The sequence below is a fragment of the Brassica napus genome, chromosome A10 (assembly GCF_020379485.1).
Source record: "Brassica napus cultivar Da-Ae chromosome A10, Da-Ae, whole genome shotgun sequence".
In the NCBI taxonomy this organism is placed as follows: Eukaryota; Viridiplantae; Streptophyta; class Magnoliopsida; order Brassicales; family Brassicaceae; genus Brassica; species Brassica napus.
In genome coordinates this window covers 12682384-12704786 of record NC_063443.1, presented here as the reverse complement: position 1 = coordinate 12704786, position 22403 = coordinate 12682384, and the positions used below count along the sequence as shown (strand labels likewise).

Here is a 22403-nt window from a genome sequence, read left to right as displayed (position 1 = left end):
TCGATCTCACACTTGGTATTGGAAACACCGGCCACAGTGCCGCTGAAGCAACCATCGAAATCGAGGACTCTGAATCTGATGTCGACGGGGACAGTGGTGGGTTTGGGTCTGATCCCTTCTTTTAAAATCCTTAAAATAAATAAGTTGTGGAACGGTATGTAAAATATCAGTATGGGGTGATCCTTTTTGTGTATCAAAATATCCGGATCGTTGCAATATCAACTATGTATGGGGCCTTTTGTATGTAAAATATCAATGTAAAATAGGTTTGCTCTATTATAAGTTCCGTGCAACTAAATTTCAAAGCACAAATCCCTCTGTAGGAAACATAACTCTTGCACCAGACGATCTATTTGAAGGAATGGTGTTTAAAAACAAAGGACACTTCAAACAACATATGGCACTCTATGCTTTGCGCAATAAATTCAGGTTCAAAAACACACGTTCATCACCAGACGTAATGGTGATGAATTGCATGAGTGGAACATGCCAGTGGCGAGTATATGCAACGAAGATGAAAAATGTGGAGAACTATGAAGTCCGAAAAGCCAAATTACATCATACATGTTCCGTTGATGATCGTGTTGGTAATTCAGCTACTAACCTTATCTAACATTTTCCTTTGTTCGTTCACTAATCCGGTTCCGAAAAGAAAAGTTTTGATAGTAAAAATGAGTCAGTATAAAAGACAATTAATTCCCAAAAAATTACGTTAATATGAATATTAACTTTGACTTTTACCATACATGTTCCGTTGATGATCGTCAATCTCTGTATCTTATATATTCACAAAAATAAAACCAGGCTAGGAAAAGGAGAAAGAAAAGTAAAAAGTGTGTTATTTTGCCAACTTGTTGCTGAAAAAACTTGTGGAGACTAACGTCAGTCCATGGATCATCTATGTTTTCACTTTTTTTCTCTCACATTCTATGCATCTCTAATATCATAACTTAAAGCTTAACGGATGTTTCAAGATGATCAAATGGATAATCAATTTGTATGCCATCTTCTAAACTTCAATATCTTAACTAGAAGTTAAAATTGCACTCCTAACTCATAAGTTGTCTTGTTATATTGAATTTTTTTTTTAAAAGACAAGAAAAAAAACCTAAAACATTTCATCAATTTACCATACATGTTCCTTTGAATTTTCACTCCAGTTATGCTTTAGAATATGAAGATATTAACGTCAATAACTGTAACGACTTTCTTATTGCAGGTTATGAACGACAAGCCACACATGGTGTCATTGGAGAGGTGATGAGGTCCAGATATGCTGGAAATAGTGGTCCACCAAGGCCTAATGAAATTATTCAAGTAATGTTGGGTGATCACAATGTTAACATCTCCTATTGGAAAGCTTGGCGTTCGAGAGAGGTTGCACTCGATTATGCTAAAGGCTCTTCAGGTGAATCATATAAGCTGCTTCCGGATTATCTCCAAAGACTCGTTGTTGCAAACCCAGGAACAATTACTCATATGGAGACACAATTCGAAGCAGGATTTGGGCATAGGTTCAAGTACATGTTTTTAGCTCTTGCTGCTTCGGTTAATGGATTCAAACGCATGCGTAGTGTCATTATAATCGATGGCACACATTTGCGAGGTAAGTATGGTGGATGTTTAATGACCGCACCAGCCCAAGATGGTAACTATCAAGTTTTTCCTCTAGCCATTGGAATTGTTGATAGTGAAAATGACAAGGCATGGGAGTGGTTTTTCAAGATGCTCTTGCATTTCATCCCAAACAAAGAGGAAACTGTATTTGTTTCGGATAGGCACGCGTCTATTTACTACGGGATATCAAAGGTTAGTAATTTGTTTGCATACTTTAATTATACCAAAGGAAATCATTATACGGAAGAAACGAAATATTATATAATAAAGCATTAGCTCTACGTTGTATGACATGTGATGTTAGCAATGAATAATATAAGCTCATGGTTCTTGCGGGGGACGTGCAGGTTTATCCAGAAGCCCAACATTGTGCATGCATATTACATTTGAAACGTAACATACGTACCTATTTCAAGAACAAGCATCTTTCTTACCTAGTTGGTAAAGCAGCACGGGCATATCGGCTTCCAGAATTCTACGCCGTTTTCAACGAAATAAAGATGATAAATGCATCTTGCGCAGAATACCTAATAGACATTGGGTTTGAACATTGGACGCGTGTGCATTTTACTGGAAATCGATACGACGTTATGACTAGCAACATTGCCGAGAGTTGGAACTCCGTTCTTCGTGAAGCAAGGGAGTATCCTATAATGGCATTGGTTGAATATATTAGATCAAAACTGATGACTTGGTTTTCAGAAAGACGTAATGTTACGGACAATGGAAGTGGCCGTTTCACCCCACGTGTGCTAGAGATAGTAGCTGGAAATTTTGAGCAAAGCGGAGGGATGCTTGCAACTAAGATAAATAGTTTGGAATACGAAGTGCGGGACAAAGAAGGAGCATCGTTCCACGTCAATCTTTCAACTAGCAGTTGCACTTGTAATGTCTTCCAAACACTACTTATACCATGTCCACACGCTATTTCAGCTGCAATCAAAGCAAAAGTGAGGGTGGAAACACTTGTTTCTGAAGTTTACAGTTTAGAGTGTCTTGCGTCAGCTTACAAAGATGATATATTTCCCATCAGCAAGATCAATACCGAACAGAATCAGCAAAGCGGAGCAGGTAATTTGGATATCCTCCCGCCAGCAACCAAACGACCACCAGGCCGTCCCCGTAAGAGCAGGATACTATCAACCGGCGAAATAAGGGTATCCATGCTTTAGTAGATCATTTATGTTCCCATTGAACTATTGACTGATGAATTTTTTTTTCCAGATGAAAGCTCCAAGAAAGAAACATGTTTGTAGCCGGTGCAAAGGAAGTGGACACAATCGGGCTACATGTAAAGCTGCGATATAAAAAACTTATGAAGTGAAGAGATGTTGGCATTTCTCGGATGATGAAGGTGTTGGAAAGGCAAGGTGGACTGCTGCTAGGCAGAAATCATAATAAATAAAGTTTGTAAAATAGTTTCTACAAATGGATGGAGGCAGGATATTATTAAGCCCGAGATTGTAATATAAATAAGAATGCCAATGTTTGTTATAAATTACAAATACTCGCTTGTCTATCACCACAAAATATATTAAGAGAAGTGGATAATATTGTCTTGAAAACTAAACTATACGTTCACCAAAAAGTAAACATTACAAATCTGGTCTTCCTATTACAATAGTAGTAAATTCGATAACGGATTTATGTAACATAGGAAAAGAGGTATGCCACTATAACTTAGACTGAACTACTAATATAATTGTTATGGTTATACCGAATTAACTTCCTATAGTTTAATAAAATGCCGGTTTATGCAAACCGATTCCCCTATTTATCACATCTTACATACACTAGCGTATTATAGTGACTATACATGTTACACTTAAACCGGCTATAATCCACTATATCTAATATACTATTACTAATATACTATTACCACAAGTATGAGAGTTATTGTTTAGCGACAAGATCCTTATACACAATGATTGCCTATTACAACCCATGCAATAGAAAGTTAATTCGGTAAACTAGTGCTTATAATACAATATCCATTACAGTAAACCCGTAACGTAGAGAGTCTGAATCCAAATAGTACAAACGATAACCATACAACATAGCACAACCTTATTATACATGAACTAGAACATATCTTCACACTCAAAAGCCATAACCGCAGCACTCCTACCTGCTTCCACAAGAACATCAGTATTGATATTCTTGCATGCTTCAAGACCGTAAACAGCATGGGTGGACATCAATAGCACAGCCATCAGCCCAGTGTCGGCTGGATTTTGGGTTTGAGCAAAATCTTTGGGACGCTCAACAGCAAAACGCTTTGGTTCATCAGTTCCACTTACTTGCATAGAGAGTCTGAGAAGATACGGCAACATAACCAAGTGAGGTTGTAGATGTTTCTCCATAATTGCATCAGTGAACAAGGAGGTATTGCTATCTAGAACTGTTATTTTCCCACGATTGTGATCCACACATATACCTACCCAATGTTTCTTCCCCACATTTAGTGGAAAGTAATACCGGGTAGGCTGGAGGAATGAATCTTCCCTTGTTGTAAATATTTTAACCACTCCTCTGGGGAAAATGTAGGCATTTTTTTTCCTACTCTTACGAAACTTGGGATATGTCTTTGTGATTGCGGAGGCATATGTATTGTCAAGAAATACATCCCTGTGCTGAGTATGTGCAGTAAATTGTTGTTGAACAGTATATTGCACAAGCCGTATAAGTATGTCAACAACCTGCGAAAAACACACGGTTATATACAAATTATTGTTTTAAATATTGTAACAGACCGTAAAGAATTAGTTAATGTCAGAAAGTGAAAACAATGGTTAACCTTTGAGGTGAGAAACTTCGATCTCTCTGCAATTAGTAGAATATCTTTTCCTAACACCGAGACTCCACTGACTTTATAAACACTGATCGCACAACTTAAAAACAAATGTTTAATACACTAGTTATTTTCCTTAAGAGTAAGTACTCTAAGAAAGAGTGAGAAATATTGGAATTACTTACAAATGTCGGTTTACTCTCTGTAAAAGTCGTTCATACTTCCTATCGATCTGATTTCGTTCATGACTTGAAAATATGAAGTTTTGGGATTTCTTCACACGTGACCCAATCTCCGGACCACATTCGTAATCCGCCAAAAGTGCATGAGGAACACACTTTTGTCTTTTGCTTTTCCGATACTGATGTCGTACTTCAATGTTATCAACAGCCTTGACAATAGACTCAGGCTGATGACACACAGACTCCTTGAAAGTAATACCATGATTCCCATTCAACGCCTCTTCTTGCGTTAAACCCAGAGAAAAAGAAGGCATATCCATGGCTGGTCCCTGTACCCTGTTCTCTTCCTCCTTTACAGAATAAGAATAAAGAACATGAAATTGTAATGCATCACTTTGTAGATATAATTGACAAATATATATTTCGGAAAAATATAAAGACAATCAGACCAATGGTTGATTGATTTCAACTGCCCGTTGATGATTCTGGCTATGAGCTGAAAGTGCAAAACTGTCATTAACGTTATCACCTCCAGCTTCAAAATATAAACCTTCCTCATTATATTTTGGACTGGGATTCTCCCCCTACAAACGGAAAAAAAAAAAGAAAACGAAGAACACATCTCCCCAATTCAGCATGCTAGGAGACTCCCTTGCAACATTTAAAATTGGTATAGAATAAAATTAACCTGGCATAAACGCGGCGAATTTGGGGGAGTGGAGTACGAACTTAGATTACCAAGAATGTTACGGATAGTTTGATCATTTGCTTCTCTAACTGGACTCGAATTTGAATCCGGCACAATGCCATTTTGTCTAACCGCTGTATTTGTTAGGTTCTCTTCAATCATTGCTGGAGCAGCACCTTCTACTTTAGTCAACGCAGTAACCAAATGCCTAACCGACTCTAGCATTTCTTCTTTTAACTTCCCAAAAACAGAGTGAACAAGTCCAACCAAAGATCCCTCTATTGAATCTACCCTCCTACAAGCTTGCATGATATTCCCGTCCATAGTTTGAAACTCTGGTTTCATTTTCTCAATAACAAGGGAAGCAATGTAACCTGGATCGTTTGAAGTGTTTAGGACAGGCAGTTTCTTCGATTTCTTAGCCTTCGATGTCAGATTATCGGTTTCTCTCATGCGATCTACATCTAACTTACTCAGCCCACCAACAAACATGGACTTCGTGAACTGAAAGTTTGTATTGATGAGATATACCATGTTGTTAACCTTTTCATCATCTTCCTCGTCAGACCAGACCAAATTTGACTCGTCTATGGGTCTCAATGGGTCTTCATCAATTATACTTCTAACAAAAACCTGGAACACACAATACGTAGGCTGAGTCTTTAACTAATTCTAGCAAACATTGCATTTTAGAACAAAGATAACTGAGCCGGATATAAATCGTAAAACCGGATATAAATCGCAAAAACAAATTCAATGGACTTCAAACTATTTTTAGTTCCCAAAAAAACCACTCCAAAAGACCATGACTTGTTCGTAAAAAAATGTATAGTTTATGCAAATTTCTTACATCAGTTTGCTTGTCAACGTTTCTTGCGTGACCAGGACTAAGCGTCTTTCTCTTTGATTTCTCACACATACCATCATATTCTTCGTCGCTGTCTCCTTCGGAATCAGAACACGTTTCCTGGACAACTTCAGTAAGAGAGGGGACGGCCTCAACCATCACAAGCTGCAAGGCAAGTGCAAATCCTTTAACAGCAATGGTATTTTGTGACAGAGAAACCTCGTCTCTCTCTTTAATACTTCCCATAAGCATGTCGAAAGCAAGTCTTCCCCATGGGTAAGAAAAAAATTCATCCAGATCTTCAATAGCCTCAGCATGTTCTCTACAAATTTTCATCTTCATGTTTGTTGGGAGAAGAACAGAAGATAATATCGCCAAGCATGCGTATTTGATACGCACAACCCGATCTGCAACTGTACGCCTCGTAAGCAACTTGATCACAGAAGCCACTGTAGCTACCTCAGCTTTTCCAAAAAGGGAAGGCCAGTATGGTTTTTCGGAAATAGTTTCTTTGAGCTTCATCTTTGATTTCATTGGAAACTTTCCACATGGTAGACCGGTCACAATCGCAAATTCTCTAAGGGAAAACCGAATTGGTTTACCAGCAAAACGGAACCAAGCTTCATGTTTTTTTTTCGTTTTCAACTGCCTCGATAGTATGAATCTGGCGAATCTCCCGGAAAAAACTGGTTTGTCCACAATCTCCAGAATTTTCCCAAACGCAGATCTCCGTATAATCTGTACTTCCTCCTCTTCTAATGCATTAAAGATGCGATTAATGGCTCCGGATGAGAGATAGGTGAGAACACGCACGCCGACTGGTTCTTCTCCAACTGCAAACATCATCTCAGGGATCGGTCTGACGGGTTGTTCTTCCGGTGGATCAGAACAATCAACTAGCCTGACAGAAACCATATTTTCTCGTTTGCGTCTTCGATGTATTTATTTTTGTTGGTATTCTTTCTTCTCAGCTGCAATTTCGTCTCCTTCGTATACGCTTAAATAACCAGATGAAAGAGAAAGTTCTGTAATTAAAAAGCTGAGAAATTTTTATGATCAATTTAATTTCACCTATTGCCGACTGATTCTTATCTTTAGCTGCGTGAAGTACACGAGGTTGACGTGAAAGTGATCCTTATGTACTTTTATTGCTACTTCTACTAGGACCTATAGAATAGGTTAGCTGTCCGCAATAGGGTTGTGAGATATAGTCTATAGGGGTATTTTGGGACATATGCACCAAGTCAACAGTGACGAAAAGCCACTATGCCAATTCCCTAAATAATCTTCTGTCCGTTGATATCGGACGCAATTACTCTAAAATGAAATAGCACTCCATTCACAAAAAAATATTTAACAAAAAATGACACCCAAAAATAATGTAGTCCTTTTCAACAAAAAAAAAATGTATAGTAATGATGCTAAATAAAAAGATGACAAAGAAAACGCATGGACAGAGAATATCATGGAATATAATAGTCGTATATAATAATATTAAGCCTCGACCATTTGGAAACTTACGAGGATGGTCGGTGTGAGTGGCGCGGAGAACCAGAACCGTCGAGAATTTCATCATCACTCGTCATTTTAGCCGTTCACATTCGAATTTTTAATTAATATTTTTTAATAATTTCTGCATCCAATGAAAAGTTGAAAATACTCTGCACAAAGCTCCCCACTCGTGCTTTCTCTCGTGTGCCTATTTATTTATTTATATTGTGATTATTGGTTTTAGATTATGGTCACCCGCTAGATTTCCTCACATATTACAGTCTGACTGACTGATACGAGCACCAGACTCCGCAGTTCAAATTTTTTTGGGTTAACTTTTTTTTAGATGCGTACCTTTAAGCCATGTGACTGAATATAAAAACCCCGCCACGCCAATGGATATCACGAGAACATTTGGTGTTGTAATTTTTGTACTATTTTGTATACATACATGTTTGGTATGTATTTTTCATGTCTCTTGTTTCTTCCGCCAGGAAAAAGAAACAAAACAAAATTAGGGGAATATTAGAGCATCTCCATTAGAGTATCAGAAGAGGTTCATGGGCTCAGATTCATAGGGCCGAAATACTTTTTAAATTAAAAAATGGGCTATTTTCAGTGAACCGGTTCGCCAGAGTGAACCCGTATGATACGGGTTCATACCACGTGGCAACACCTCATTGGGAGGACTTTTTTGTGTTGACGAAGACGAAACACGGGTCTCTCGATATCTCTTTCATTTTTCCTCATTTCTAGGTTTCTTTCTCTCTGCGGCGATTTGTCGAGCGACGGCGACGACTAAGCTTTTCTCCATCTAATCGACGACGGCGTGTCTCCTCCACTAGCTCAGGTGCGTATCGAGTACTTTCACGGTATACTAGAATCGATTTTGGGCTCCAAAGCGATCTCGAAATCGATTCGGGGAGTTAGGGTTCTTAATCGATTTGGGGGTTTCGAGATAAGAGTTGTAAATCGTTTAGGGGCTTTTGATTTATGGTTGTAAATCTTCCCGCCGGTTCAATTTAGAGTTTCTTTATCGGGGATTCGAAATCGATTTGGGGGTTTAGGGTTCTTAAATCGATTTGGGGGTTTCGAGATAGAGTTGTAAACCGGTTAGGGGGTTTCGTTTTATGGGTGTAAGGCGTCATGCGGGTTTGATTTAGGCATGGTTTCAACAGTTTGTTTTGTCATTCTGTTCTAATCAATATCGTTTTGTGGTTCAGATGGATCTCGGGGAAGATAGAAGAGACACAAAGAGGGAAAAGGACTACGTCAACATGCTAGGATATGTTGCTGACTCGGAATACGGGATTCCGACAAGGTGTCCGTGTGGTGGGAGAATCATTGACGAGGTCCGGGGGAAGGAGGACTACGACACTCTTCCTGGCAAGCGCTTCTTCACTTGCAAAAATTACCAGGTAAACAAGGCTGTTTGTTTAAGTTAAAAATAATTATCGAAATGATTCTGACTTGTGTTTATATTGTAAACAAGGGTGATGGGTTCCATTATCGCCAGCCATGGGTGATTGGTGTCCAAGAGGAGATCGAACGCATGACTAAGCGGGTGGAGGAGGCTGAGCAGGTGATCAACGGGGTCCCAAAGCTCAATAATCAGCTGGAGACACTCGAGGTTAGTTAAGTATACTTTTGAGTCTCTCATATTTGTCCTCTTTTATTAAGTCACTCACGCTTTTACTTGTGTTTACATGTGCAGGCACAGGTTAAAATCCTCACTGTGCAGGTTGATAACCTCCATGTTCAGGTCACTGACATGGAGAAGATGGAATGCCTGAGTAAGCGGTTGGAGGAGGCTGAGGAGGTGATCAAGAGGGTGCCGGATCTCAATAAAAAGATATAGACACTGGAGGTTAGTGAATCTCAATAACGTAGTTAATATTTGTAGTTAATATTAAGTCACTAACACTGTTCGATTCCCGTTTCCATGTCTAGGCACAGGTTGAATTTCTCACTGGCCAGGTTGATAACCTCACTGCTCATGTCGAAACCTTGGAGAAGCTCTGCTTCGAATGAAACCCAAAGGTAACACTCAACCTGAACTAATAGTTATTGTTTTAAACCTAAAAGAAAATGAAGTTCTATGTTAGAGTTTGTTCAACTACAACTAGTTCTTGGTATTAAGCTTAAGCGTAACTGAATGTTAGTGTTTGTTCAACTAGAACTCGTTGTAGTTCTTGTTTTAAGGCTAAAAGAAACTGAACTAGAACTAAGCTAAAGCAAACCCTATAATTGTCTTCCAAAAACTTGCATTAATTCTGTGTTGGTTGGCCGCTGTGATGAATGGTTGATTTGATTTCCTATAATTTCCTTTCAAAAAACTGAGTTGATGTGTAATGAATGCTCTGTGTGAATGTTGTTGTGTTATTAACTATAATGAATGTTTGGTAGTTAGATTTTGTTTAATTGTGTGAGCAAAAAGTAGTTTAAAAAGATAGCAAAACAATGTTCTCAAAACGCACAACAACTTAAAAACACCAACATAGAAACCAAAATGGATCCCTTTTACCATAACTCTCCCGGGTTTGTTACCCTATTAGCTTCTCAGAACACTCAAGAGTCCCCTGAGATTCCTAGGTTTAGTAGCCAGACCTCTGAAGATCCTAAACCCGTGGAAAGGAGGAAGTGGACAACGAAACAAGACACTATCCTCATCAGTGCTTGGTTGAATACCAGCAAGGATCCCATAGTGAGTAATGAGCAGAAGGCAGGAGCGTTTTGGAAGAGGATAGAAGAGTATTACAATTCGAGCCCTCAGCTAACTGGCTTACCCACTAGAGAGGCAAGTCAATGTAAGCAGCGGTGGGGAAGGTTGAATGAGCAGGTGTGCAAGTTTGTGGGTTGCTTTGAGGCGGCAGTGAAGGAGCAAGCTAGTGGCCAAAATGATAACGATGTCATGAAGGCTGCCCATGACATCTTCGAAAATGACTACCACGCAAAGTTCTGCCTTGAACATGCGTGGAGGGAGCTACGGTTTGATCAAAAATGGAGATCAAACTGTGGAAACAAAGATGGTGCAAAGGACAAAAGGAAGGAACCTGCGGAGGTGGTGCCTGACTTGGAAGAGGTTAGGCCTCCTGGTGTTAAGGCTTCCAAAGCAGCCAAACGCAAGAAGCATGGGAATGAAGCTGCGTATGATCAATTAGAGAGCATGCTAGTTGTGAAAGAGAACATATCCAAACACCGACTCCTTGAACGTCTCCTTGCCCGTAAAGAGACACTATCTGAAATAGAAGTGTCTCTGATGAACAAACTCATAACCGAATTGCTTTGATCTTGTTAGTGCCGTAAATTTGCTTAGAACTAACGTATTGTTGTAACACTTAGTAGGTTGCTAGTTCTGGACATTTAAGTTAGTTGCTTGTATCCGCTTTGATCTTGTTAGTGCATTCTTTTGCTTTTACTACATAACTGTTGGTTTAACTTGCTTGTTCTGTCTTGTTGTGCAGGTCACAGGTGCTTGTCTGGCGCAGGAGTTTGACTCAACTCGAGCGTCTGTTTGTTTCACGGGTTGTCTGTTTGCTTCACGGGAATGTACTATGTCTGTTTGCTTCACGGGAAAGTGTAGAATTTTGTTGCTTTCTACACTTTGTTTTTTCATTCACGGGTTATGTAACTTGCTTCTCTGCACTCTATATAAACTATGTATCTCTTTTCTTCTATCGATTATCTCTTAATCTACAACATTCTCCTTCCTTTCACTCTTGTGGTATTGTCTTTGGAGTTGTATACAACTTTTATCACTTTTTTTCCCCTAAAACACTTAACAAACAATCCATCACTGAACACTCCTCAAACCTCCGTATAGAAATTAGTGATCAGCCACAACGCGCTGAACCTTTTTTTTTCCCAAAAACTTAGCCAAATTCCCAATTACTTAACTCAAAAAGTTATTCATTTCTCTAATCCCAAAAATACAATGTCTTCCTCGTCGTCTGATGGTGTTGATGAAAGATTAGACGAAGCTTTTGAAGAAATGTTTGACCAACAATTTGATCATGCATTCGAGTCAGTATTTGATGTTCAAGCTAAAAAACCGAAGAGACGAGCTTATATCGAAAGAGATCGGGAACAAGGTCACAATATACTTTGGAACGACTATTTCAGTGAAAATCCTACATACCCACCGTAAATGTTTAGGCGACGTTTTCGAATGAATAAGCCGTTGTTTCTTCGCATTGTTGATCGGCTAAATAATGATGTTCCATACTTTAAGCAACGAAGAAATGCTCACGGAAGGTACGGGCTCTCCGCACTTCAAAAGTGTACAGCGGCTATACGTATGCTGGCATATGGACAACCTGGAGATACGTATGACGAATATCTCCGACTTGGTGAGAGTACTGCACTTTATGTTTAGAAAATTTCAATAACGGGATAATACAAATCTTTGGAGATGAGTATCTAAGGAGCCCTACACCGGAAGATCTTCAACAATTACTCGATGTTGGAGAGGTACTCGATATGGCACGCATTTTTCGGATTACCAGGTACACTCAACGATATTAATGTTCTTGATCGGTCACCAGTTTTTGATGACATTTTACAAGGTCGAGCTCCTAAAGTAAAATTCAAGGTCAACGGCCACAACTATCGTATCCCGTATTACCTTACCGACGGAATCTATCCAAAATGGTCAACATTTATCCAACCCATCCCACTTCCTCAAGGTCCTAAAGCAGAGCTATTTGCTGAACGTCAAGAATCCGTCAGAAAAGATGTCGAACGTGCTTTTGGAGTATTGCAAGCGAGGTTTGCAATAGTTGAAAACCCAGCTCGAATTTGGGACAAGGAAAAGATAGGTAGGATTATGAGAACTTGTGTCATACTACACAATATGATAGTTGAGGACGAACGACACGGATACACTCTGTTTGATACATCTGACTTCGAAGCAGGAGAGTCAAGCAGAAGTTCCCAGGTTGATTTCTCGTACTCTACGGACACCCCATCCATTATCAGTAATATGCTTCCCATTCGCAATCAAATTCGAGATCAACAGATACATGCTCGTTTGAAAGCTGATTTAGTCGAAAATATTTGGCTAAAGTTTGGTAATCCTAATGAATAATATTTGTATGTTCATGAATTCTTATTGTATTGAATAAATACTTTTAAAAAAAAATTATAAATTTTTTTTTTTCCTAAGAACCCCGTCTTCAGGTTCACCAATGGAAGAGCAAAATAGATACAAGTTCATCACTATTCATGGCCCACCAAAAATATATTAAAAAAATTTTATGAACCCCAAATGGGGGTTTACTAATGGAGATGCTCTTAGCTACCTAGTTTCAACAAGAACAAAAAATGACTTATTATAGCAAAAAAAAAAATTATATAGCAACGGGACTAAATGTGATATTGTTAAAAGATCTCAAATCCTCAATTTGATCATTTTTCCAACAAGAATTACGACAGAGATATTTTAAAGTGTAGTATTGTAATTATTAAATTTTCATTTTGTGCGTTTCATATATTATGGTATGAAAATGTCAGTACTCTACCAAGTCCTAACATGGTATCACTTCTAATAAAACCAAAGCTTGATCAAGTTTTTGTCGTGACTCGTGTGAGACTGGGTTCTCTTTCGCCAGTCCCTATTTCCAAAGGCAAAGTGAGAGACAAAGCATTAGTCTCTGCGCTCGATACACGTGTAAACAGAGACCAGTCTCATTACACGTGGTATCATTTAGATTGGATGGAACCCACGTGAAGATAGGACCCACTTACTACCCGCATTTGACGCGCTTATATCTCGCCAGCTCGAAAATAATATCTCGATATTTCTCTCGTCTCGTCGAGGTTTATCTCGGCCTCTGAGGTATACTTGCGCGTGGTTTTATTTTTAATCTATTTCACGGTATTCGTTGAACATCCGTTGGTCACACTGCTTATTTAAGTGTTTTGTTCGGATAATGCTTTCTCTCTCTCTCTCTCTTTATAGAGGTTTTTGTGTCTATCCACATCTACGCATTTTAATTCATGGGTTTTTGTTACATCGAGTCGACGTATAGTTTTCAGGAGTTATTTGTGAAAAAAATAAGATTTTTAGAAGGGTTAATTTGTTTAATAGTCTGTTTTAAGAGCAAAACTAGATTTTGACCCGCGTTTGGAAAGCGCGGGATTGTTGGATTATATTATAGTACAAAATTTTATTATATCGAAAAACATAATTTTTAACAGCTATATAATCTACAAATTAGTTTATTTGAGATTTTATATGTACACTTTTACGTAAGTTTCTTTTCGACATGAGAATTATATCTGGATAAAAAAAAACTAAACCGACCCAAAATTATAGGTTAGTTCACGTCCAGAGAAGATAACCTATTGTGTTTTTTTGACCCGCATGTCTTTGTTTGAGTCCAGGTTCTACCCTAGACCCGATCATAAATATGTATTTATTAGGTATATTTGGATATTTCAAATATGTTTCCGGTATTATGGATATTGTTTTTAAGTTTTTGGTTTACGATTAGAGTTTTGATTTTAGGTAAATTTTTCAAATTAAAAAAACAATTGGGTATTTGGATAAAATTTTGGGTATTTTTCAGTTCATCGTGTTAGATTTTGAATAAGATTTTAAATTTTTAGGTATTTATTTTTTTTGGTATTTGTTTGGAGTTTCAAATACTTTTCGTGTTTCGGATATTTTCAGATTTTTTATATATTTCGAATTCTTTTAGGATCTTAAATACCCGAACAGATGTGGACCCATTACGTCCATATCAGGTCCAACAACTTTTTGATATAGATTTTTAACGTTATTGTACAAAAACATGGTTGACGAAATATTTTTCTGAGTAAAGGTATCATAAGAAATAATATTAAGATCTGTTAAAAATATTTAAAATATTGTATGTTTAGAATGATTAATGTATTATCAAAAAAAAAAATAAATAGTTATACATAACTCCAACAACTTTTTATATTAGATTTTTTAAAACCCTTTCCCTTTTAATTGTATTGATTCGTGAAAAGTATATAAAATTATAATATCTAAACAAATAATTTTCAAAATCTTGAATAATCAATACTGATATCATGAAGTCGGGTTAGCTTTAATAGAACCAATGATTTTTTTCATTTTTGTGAAGGTAACATGAATATTCAGAAAAATCATTTTAAATATGAAAATATTATCAAACTATAGACGGTTAAAAGTTTAGTATATGATATGAGATTTTAGTAGGAAAGTTTATATATGATATGAATACTTTATTATAAACGAAAGAGGAAGTTAGAATGTACACATATATGTCTTGTAATTTATCTTGCTTTAAATCATATATTATATGGTCAAAGTGATAATATAAAACATTAGTTTCAATGTTTTTACGATTAAAAATCAAAATGATAAATATAGTAATAGTAATGATTATGATTTAGGAGTGAGATTTAAATAAATAAAAGAATTGACTAAATTATTGTTAGAAAAATATATGGTAATATTGTTAGTATAAATTTAAGATAAGATCAAAAAATAATGAGTTAAATGAAAGGGTCCAAACAACTTTTATAGGTAGATTTTTTTAGACTTCTTCCCTTTTAATAGTATTGATTAAAAGAAAGATATATTTTTGATGATAGACTTTTTAGAAAAAAAAATTGTTTCAAAAAGATGTTTTTTTTTTGTGTTTTCTATGAAAAAATTATAAATTTCAAAAAATTAATTGACTTTATTGAATTACTATTGATTAAAAGTTATTGAAAATTGAAAGTTACAGAAAACCATACATTTATTATGGTAGTTGAATGTGTTTTCTTAATATGTGTGAAAATACGAAAAATTATATATTTGTGGAACAAAGTGAGTAGTATTGATGTTGACATAATCAGATATCTTAGTATTTTTCTTTTTTCCTTCTGATTTCTTATTTTCTAAAGTCGATTGATGACGATATCATGTCACTTAAATGAAAAAAGTGTTGTTAGAGTGGTTGTGGTTATAACATCCACGATAATAGTTATGATATTATATAAATAGAATATAACATGCTAAATGGTATAGTTCATATTAATGAAATTATTAAATAGTTTGATGAACATCCAAACCTTTCATAAACTAAACTTAAAATACTAATCACTAAACCATTAAAAAAAACCATAATTCAAATATCAAATTATGCAAATAGTATATAATATATAACATTATTAAAATAAAATAATAACAAACAAATGGCATAGTATATATGTATAGTTCAAATTTTGAAATGTGTATGATTGCATAAAATGAGGTAATGTTTATCTTAGTGTCAAACCAAACTTTCCATAAACTAGATCTAAAACAATAATCACTAAATCTTAAAAGGAAATATAAACTATAACCCAAATATCAAAATATGCACATAGTACATAATATGAAGCATTATCAAAGTAGAATACTAACAAACAAAATAACATAAAAAAAAAGATAACGGTTACCTCAACATCAATCCAAACTTTCGATAAACTAAACCCTTAATAGAAATATAAATCCTAACCTAAATATCAAAATATATACATATTACATAATCAGTGGCGGAGTTAAAGCTTGGGGAGGGGGTCAACTGACCCCTATGAATTTTTGAAAAACAAAACTTTACTTGTATTTCAAAATAAAAGTTGGTACACTATGGTAAATTTAGCTTATTGACCCCATTAATATTTTTTGAAAAACAAGTTGAACCCATGATTTGTTTTTTTTTTAAACAGTTGAACCCATGAATCTTTTGACAACTGAACATATGATTTTTTTTCTTAACTAACGTTTTCCTCTTTGGCTATTGTCCTTTTTTCTAATTATTTGATTAGTAAAAGATTCCATTTTTTAAACCTTTTAATATTTTATAGTATACCATTTTTTTCTTCTCACTTGAGCTTGTAAATATTAAAAATATTAAATATTAAGTTATATAACATATTAATCAATATTTAAAATCTAATTTATATTTAAAATTGAAATAATATTGACCCTATAGATATTGTCGCTGGCTCCGCCACTGTACATAATATGAGTCACTATTAATAGAATAGCAACAACAAATAGCATAATGTATATTATTTAAATAGCATGGTACAACTAAAAACTTACACTATATACAAGTGGTGGTGGTTACGACGGAAGATGTGGTGATTAGTATCAAGGAGATGGTAGTTGTTATGAAAGATGTGATGGCAAAAACACGAAAACGAAGATTACATATTTAGTTATAAATAAAAAAAACGATGACAATAGTTACGGTGATAAACAGAGACACAAATTATTGAAATTACTTTTTACAGAAAATGATAGTAGGTTGGAAGAAATAGTAATGGTGGTAGGTAGATGAAAAAGAAGAAGTGTATAATGTTAATACAGTATAATACATTTTAGAAATGGATAAAATAAATGCATTATCTATTTTTAAAAAAGTGTCGACACTGTGGGCACATCGATACTATTAGGCAGATTATAATAATGATTAGATAAAAGGAAAAGTTTAAATACTGCTCTGTGTGGTGATGATGATAACAAAGTGACTTTACTGCGAAAACCTAAAAAAAAAAGCTTTGTTCAATCATGTTATCCTTTCCCGAAAGTTTTTTTTTTTTTTTGAAAAAAGGCTTCCTTTCCCGAAAGTTACGAGGTGAAACTATAACATAATAAGTAAATTTATAATTTGAAATCGTTTTAAATAGACACAGCCAGTCACAACGCTCAGGGAAAAGCGAGAATATGAAATTTACAAGTTTTTTAAGTTAGTGGTGAATCATTGGCCTATTTTATGTTGTGTGGAGTCTTTTAAAATGATCAATATATATTCCTTTTATGTAATTCAGTTGGTCTATGAAAGGATATGCCACGCATAAAAAAAATGCAAGCGAAATGTGTAACAAATATGCAAAGTAAAATTTAATACATTTGTTATAGTTTTAACTAAGTTTTTCTTTGCGGTAGAATTCAAGTATTAGTGCCCTCGACTGTTTGTAATTCTTGTTGAAAATCTCAAGTATTTTAAAAGATTTTGAAATACTTCAGTTGTAATTCTTGTTTTAAAAATCTTAGCAGGTGAATTTACAAGACTTTTTTGCAAGTTTTGAAAAGAAATGTTTTTACTTTCATAAGGAAAAAATGTTTTTTTTTTACTTTCTTAAGGAAAATTAACGAAAATGCTATTTTATGATTTTTGTTTGTTAGGATAACGAAATGTAGAAGTAGGACAACTTGCAGTTTGATAATGGAAGATTTTATGATCATGTAACAATATAACATTTGTTTTTTTGTTTTGCAAAGTTTTTTTTTTTTTTTTTTTTGGTAAAAATGTTAAAATATTATTACCAGTTTTCAATTTTTTGACAGAAGTTACAATAGATGACTAGTAGCAGAAAAAATAAACAACAACACCACACAAGAACACTACCGACAGCAACAAAGGACCGGACCAAACAACAACGCAGCACAAGCATTCAAACGGAGTAATAGCGAGGCGCAGACAGACCTTACAACTCTAGAACTAGATGATATCACCGATTAGTTGCCGCGAGCTACCGAGAGAAGGGCGCCCTCAAAACCTGAATACTACGGCTCTTACAGCTTCCAACCGATAACCCAGAACGAACTAAAGCGAAGAATCCAACCACAGACCCAGAGCAAGCTTGATAAAAGAAACCACCAGCGGTACGAGGAAGAGTCGAAGACCGACGATGCCGTCGTTCAGTAGTTTGCGCCGAAGATTACCGCCTCCATTGCATTCCACCAGGACCGTCTACACCCATTTAACCACAAACCCGAAGAGAATATGGATCGGTAAACGCACAACTCCTCCGGAGGAGACAAAACCGACACCACGCAAATGAGCCGCTGCCTAGCTATTACTCCAAGTAAAAGACCAGCCGGAAGTCACTGCCTAGCCACAAAACAAAGCTGCTGAGATTATTTGAGAAGAAGATGGCTACGGAGCAGGCCACACAGTCGACGCCATAAGATCTGAGCGGTGAAGGGAACACACGGGAACCCACACACTACTACGCGAGCCACAGGGGAGGTCAGAGAACAGACAGACGTCTCCACCAGTCACCAACAACCCCCGCGCAGCCACCATCAGAGAACACGACGGAGACGCCTCAAACCCAATAGAGAGAACTCGAGACAAGCAAGATAAGGCCTCAAACTCACACTCAAAACCATGAACCAGCGAATCCGAGAACCCCAGCTCCACACGCAGCCGCACCCACCACCAGACGCCACGCCGGAGGTGAAACGAGACCGACGAGGAGCTCCCCGACGCTGCACGCGCCTCCATCTCAACGAAGCTTGGCTGGATCTCGACAAAAACGCTGGAAGCTCCGATTTCCAAACCTGGGTTGCACACGACAGAAGAAGAAGCCGTCCTCTAGCGACCTCCTCCGTCGAAAACCCTAGATCTATAGTCGGAGAAACCAGACCTGAGACACCACCAAGTTTCGCCCTCGCCGAAGAACACGGAGATAACGAGGAGAGAAACGGTTATGGACGAAACGGGAGATTAGGCAAGGTCCGGCGGCCGCACGACGGAGGCGGCGACCGCCGGAGAAGTTTGGCGGCGAAACTGTGACTTTTGAAGAGAAAGGGGGGAGCGGCTCGTGTTGAGAGAGAGAACGTCCTTTGTTTAAGTTTTTTTTTGTAATCGCTTTACACGCCTTGAAGGCGGTAATCTTCGGCGCAAACTACTGAACGACGGCATCGTCGGTCTTCGACTCTTCTAAAGTTGTTTTTTTGTTTTGCAAAGTTGCTCGTTGTCAAACACATGTTGTCGACCAGAATAATTCTACGTCAATAAATGAGTATTCTTGTAATATATTGGGAATATGACTATGAGTCAATGTTAAAACAGACGCTTTGAAGATCAATGGGACTATTCTGCAATGTACTAGCTGATGTACATGCATGCGTATTATATCCTATTATTGACCAGAATTGGATTCAGTAATATATATGCAAGAATTGGATTCAGTAATAGCTGGTGCTGATGTACATGCATGCGTATTATATCCTATTATTGACCAGTAACACCCACGCACGCATATATATATACAGGGCCGAAATTTCTATATAATTTTGGGGCGATAATTCTTGCATATATATTACTTGGTTTATTTCCTTCTCTTCAAGTCTTATAGGTGATGAGTTTAATTCACCATTTTCACTGCTTTTCACGGGAATTGATACGATTCTTGTGTAACTCTTTGCTCTATTTATTTGTTTTCTTTTGTATGATTTTATAATTTTCTTGGACTTTATCAAATTCAAACAAAAACATTGTCATAAATTGGGTTCTAATCCGTGAGACATTTCACAAAGGAAAAATGATGTTGATGTTAATGTAATTTATCAGATGTTTGCCATATTATACAATTTGTGTTTTTTTACAGAAAAAGTTAAAATAAGATTAGTAATCAGCCTGGCTTAAATATTTTTGTTACTCAAAGTTCATCAATAAAATCATTATTTTCATGAATAATAAGATTTTATCTCTTTGTATTTTATTTTATTTTGGTTAACAAATTAGGATATGATAGTATATATTGCATTATTCTGATTATATACTTAAAAATGAAGTAAAATTTTTAGTTATATCTAAGGCATAATTTTTTTATGTGTTTATACGCCACATAAGTCTGGACCGGCACTATATATATATATATATATATGTCCATAACTGTTTAGCTTTTTTCGATAGATAGATAAATAAATAGATATATAGAAAAATATATAGAATGAAGATTTCCATTATAAAGATTCAAAAGCACATAGAGCTGATTTGATGCAAATAGATGTCCACAATTCTAGAGCAAAAACTACAAAATGATTTGTGCACACACACAAGTGGAGTTATATTGAGCCAATTCCATATCTTAACACGAAGGTTCCTGACAAGAAAATGAAAATGAAAACGAAAACGAACCCCATTGGGGTTTTAAATCTAACGAGGCCGTATTCAATTATACAAGAGTATCCATTAACTTTATTGACTAACCAGGCCCATGTAAATTGCATATCTCACGAACATCCACACCATTGAACCGGACCGAAGTAAAGTCGGAGATGATTAAATGAGCGAACGAATCTCATGAATTTCTTGAATCTTGGTTTTAAATCAACCAACGACACTCGGCTTTTGATTTCCGGTTAAGGAACCAAACCGGCACCGGGGGTAATTTCGTTATTTCCATCAAAACCCTAGTTACTGGAGACACTTTATAATTGAGAAACCCTAAAAAAAAGCTGAGAAAGTGAGTGAGTGACAGAGAGAGATAGAAAGATTAAGACAAAATGCCGCCGAAGTTGGACCCATCTCAGATCGTCGACGTCTACGTCCGCGTCACCGGAGGCGAGGTCGGAGCAGCGAGTTCACTCGCCCCTAAGATCGGTCCACTCGGTCTCGCGCCCAAGAAGATCGGAGAAGACATCGCCAAGGAGACGGCGAAAGAGTGGAAAGGCCTGAGAGTCACCGTCAAGCTCACCGTCCAGAATCGTCAAGCCAAGGTCACCGTCGTTCCCTCCGCCGCGGCTCTGGTCATCAAGGCCTTGAAGGAGCCCGAGAGAGACCGCAAGAAGGTGAAGAACATCAAACACAACGGGAACATCTCGTTTGATGACGTCATCGAGATCGCTAAGATCATGCGACCGAGGTCTATCGCCAAGGAGTTGAGCGGGACGGTGAGGGAGATCTTGGGGACTTGCGTCTCCGTGGGGTGCACGGTCGATGGGAGAGACCCGAAGGATCTTCAGGAGGAGATTGTCAGTGGAGACATTGAGGTTCCTAACGAGTGAAAGGTTTCGTTTTGTTGTTGAGTTCTCTTAATGTTTTGTCTTTTCGAGAATTTGTTTTTTTTTGGTATATTATGTTTTCGGTATTGTTATTTTGGAGACGATAGTTTTGGATTTGCACATTTGAACCATTAGAATGTTTCATTTCTATAATCTATCCACTTGGTATTGAAGTGTCTAAATGGTTGATTAGTCATTTCTCGAAAATTATAATCAATTACCCTCCTGGATTTGCTACGAATCTGATAGGGAATTGAAAACAATCTTTGGCCTTGGCTGTTTTAATAGTGTGTTGAATGAACTTTCAGTTACACATGCCCTTTGATGTCTTGTGGATAGTGTGACGATTTTGGTTGTCTCATTTTCTACCTCCTTTAGTAATGATATATATTGTGTGTGTGATGTATTATTCAAATAATGATAATTTTCGAATGCATCAAAAGCTTCAGAATTATAACAAAGATCATTTGAGTCGGTATATAATGCGCAGTGTTCGTTCGCAGTTGCTCTTTAAAGTTACCTTGTATGGCGGGAAATGAAACAGTGTACTTGTCCCTAACATGAGATAGTTCAGTTTGTGCCAGGGTCATAGGGTTTGATTACCTTCTGGTCGGGCTTGTACTTAAAACCGTTGGTTGAATGGTCGGGTATGGTTCTTAGATTGTCCTCGAGTTAATATGACAAGTGGATTTTGTAAAACAATGGTATTTTGTTAATTAGTATTTGCGAAAAAGCAATGGGTTCAAATATCATATAGTTCGAAGTAATCATTATGTAAAACGAGAGATATCAGAAAGGAGATCATTGTATAGACCTACTAACACCAGAATAGTAATGCTTCAATGGTAGTTCAATTGTTAAGAGCCCACTATCAAAGACGCTTATATACTCTGAAATGATCGTCATGCTGCCATACTCTTAAAAAAACATTCATGCTCACATGCATCATTTACATTAAATGGATCTATAAACATACATATATATATATATGTGTGTGTGTG

General features: G+C 36.7%; 2 protein-coding genes across 2 annotated transcripts; one reads left to right on the top strand and one right to left on the bottom strand.

Moving 5' to 3' along the window:
• Positions 1-3698: 3698 nt before the first annotated feature.
• On the bottom strand, positions 3699-7040 carry LOC111213625. Its single transcript, XM_048742177.1, has 6 exons — positions 6129-7040; positions 5279-5911; positions 5040-5174; positions 4594-4940; positions 4415-4496; positions 3699-4316 (listed from the first exon to the last, which is right to left on the bottom strand). The coding sequence occupies exons 1-6, from the start codon at positions 7038-7040 to the stop codon at positions 3699-3701; spliced, it is 2727 nt and encodes a 908-aa protein (XP_048598134.1).
• Positions 7041-20345: 13305 nt separating this feature from the next.
• LOC106371617 (60S ribosomal protein L12-3) lies at positions 20346-21584 on the top strand. The gene has a single exon (XM_013811696.3). The coding sequence runs from the start codon at positions 20905-20907 to the stop codon at positions 21403-21405; it is 501 nt and encodes a 166-aa protein (XP_013667150.1). The 5' UTR covers positions 20346-20904; the 3' UTR covers positions 21406-21584.
• Positions 21585-22403: the final 819 nt, after the last annotated feature.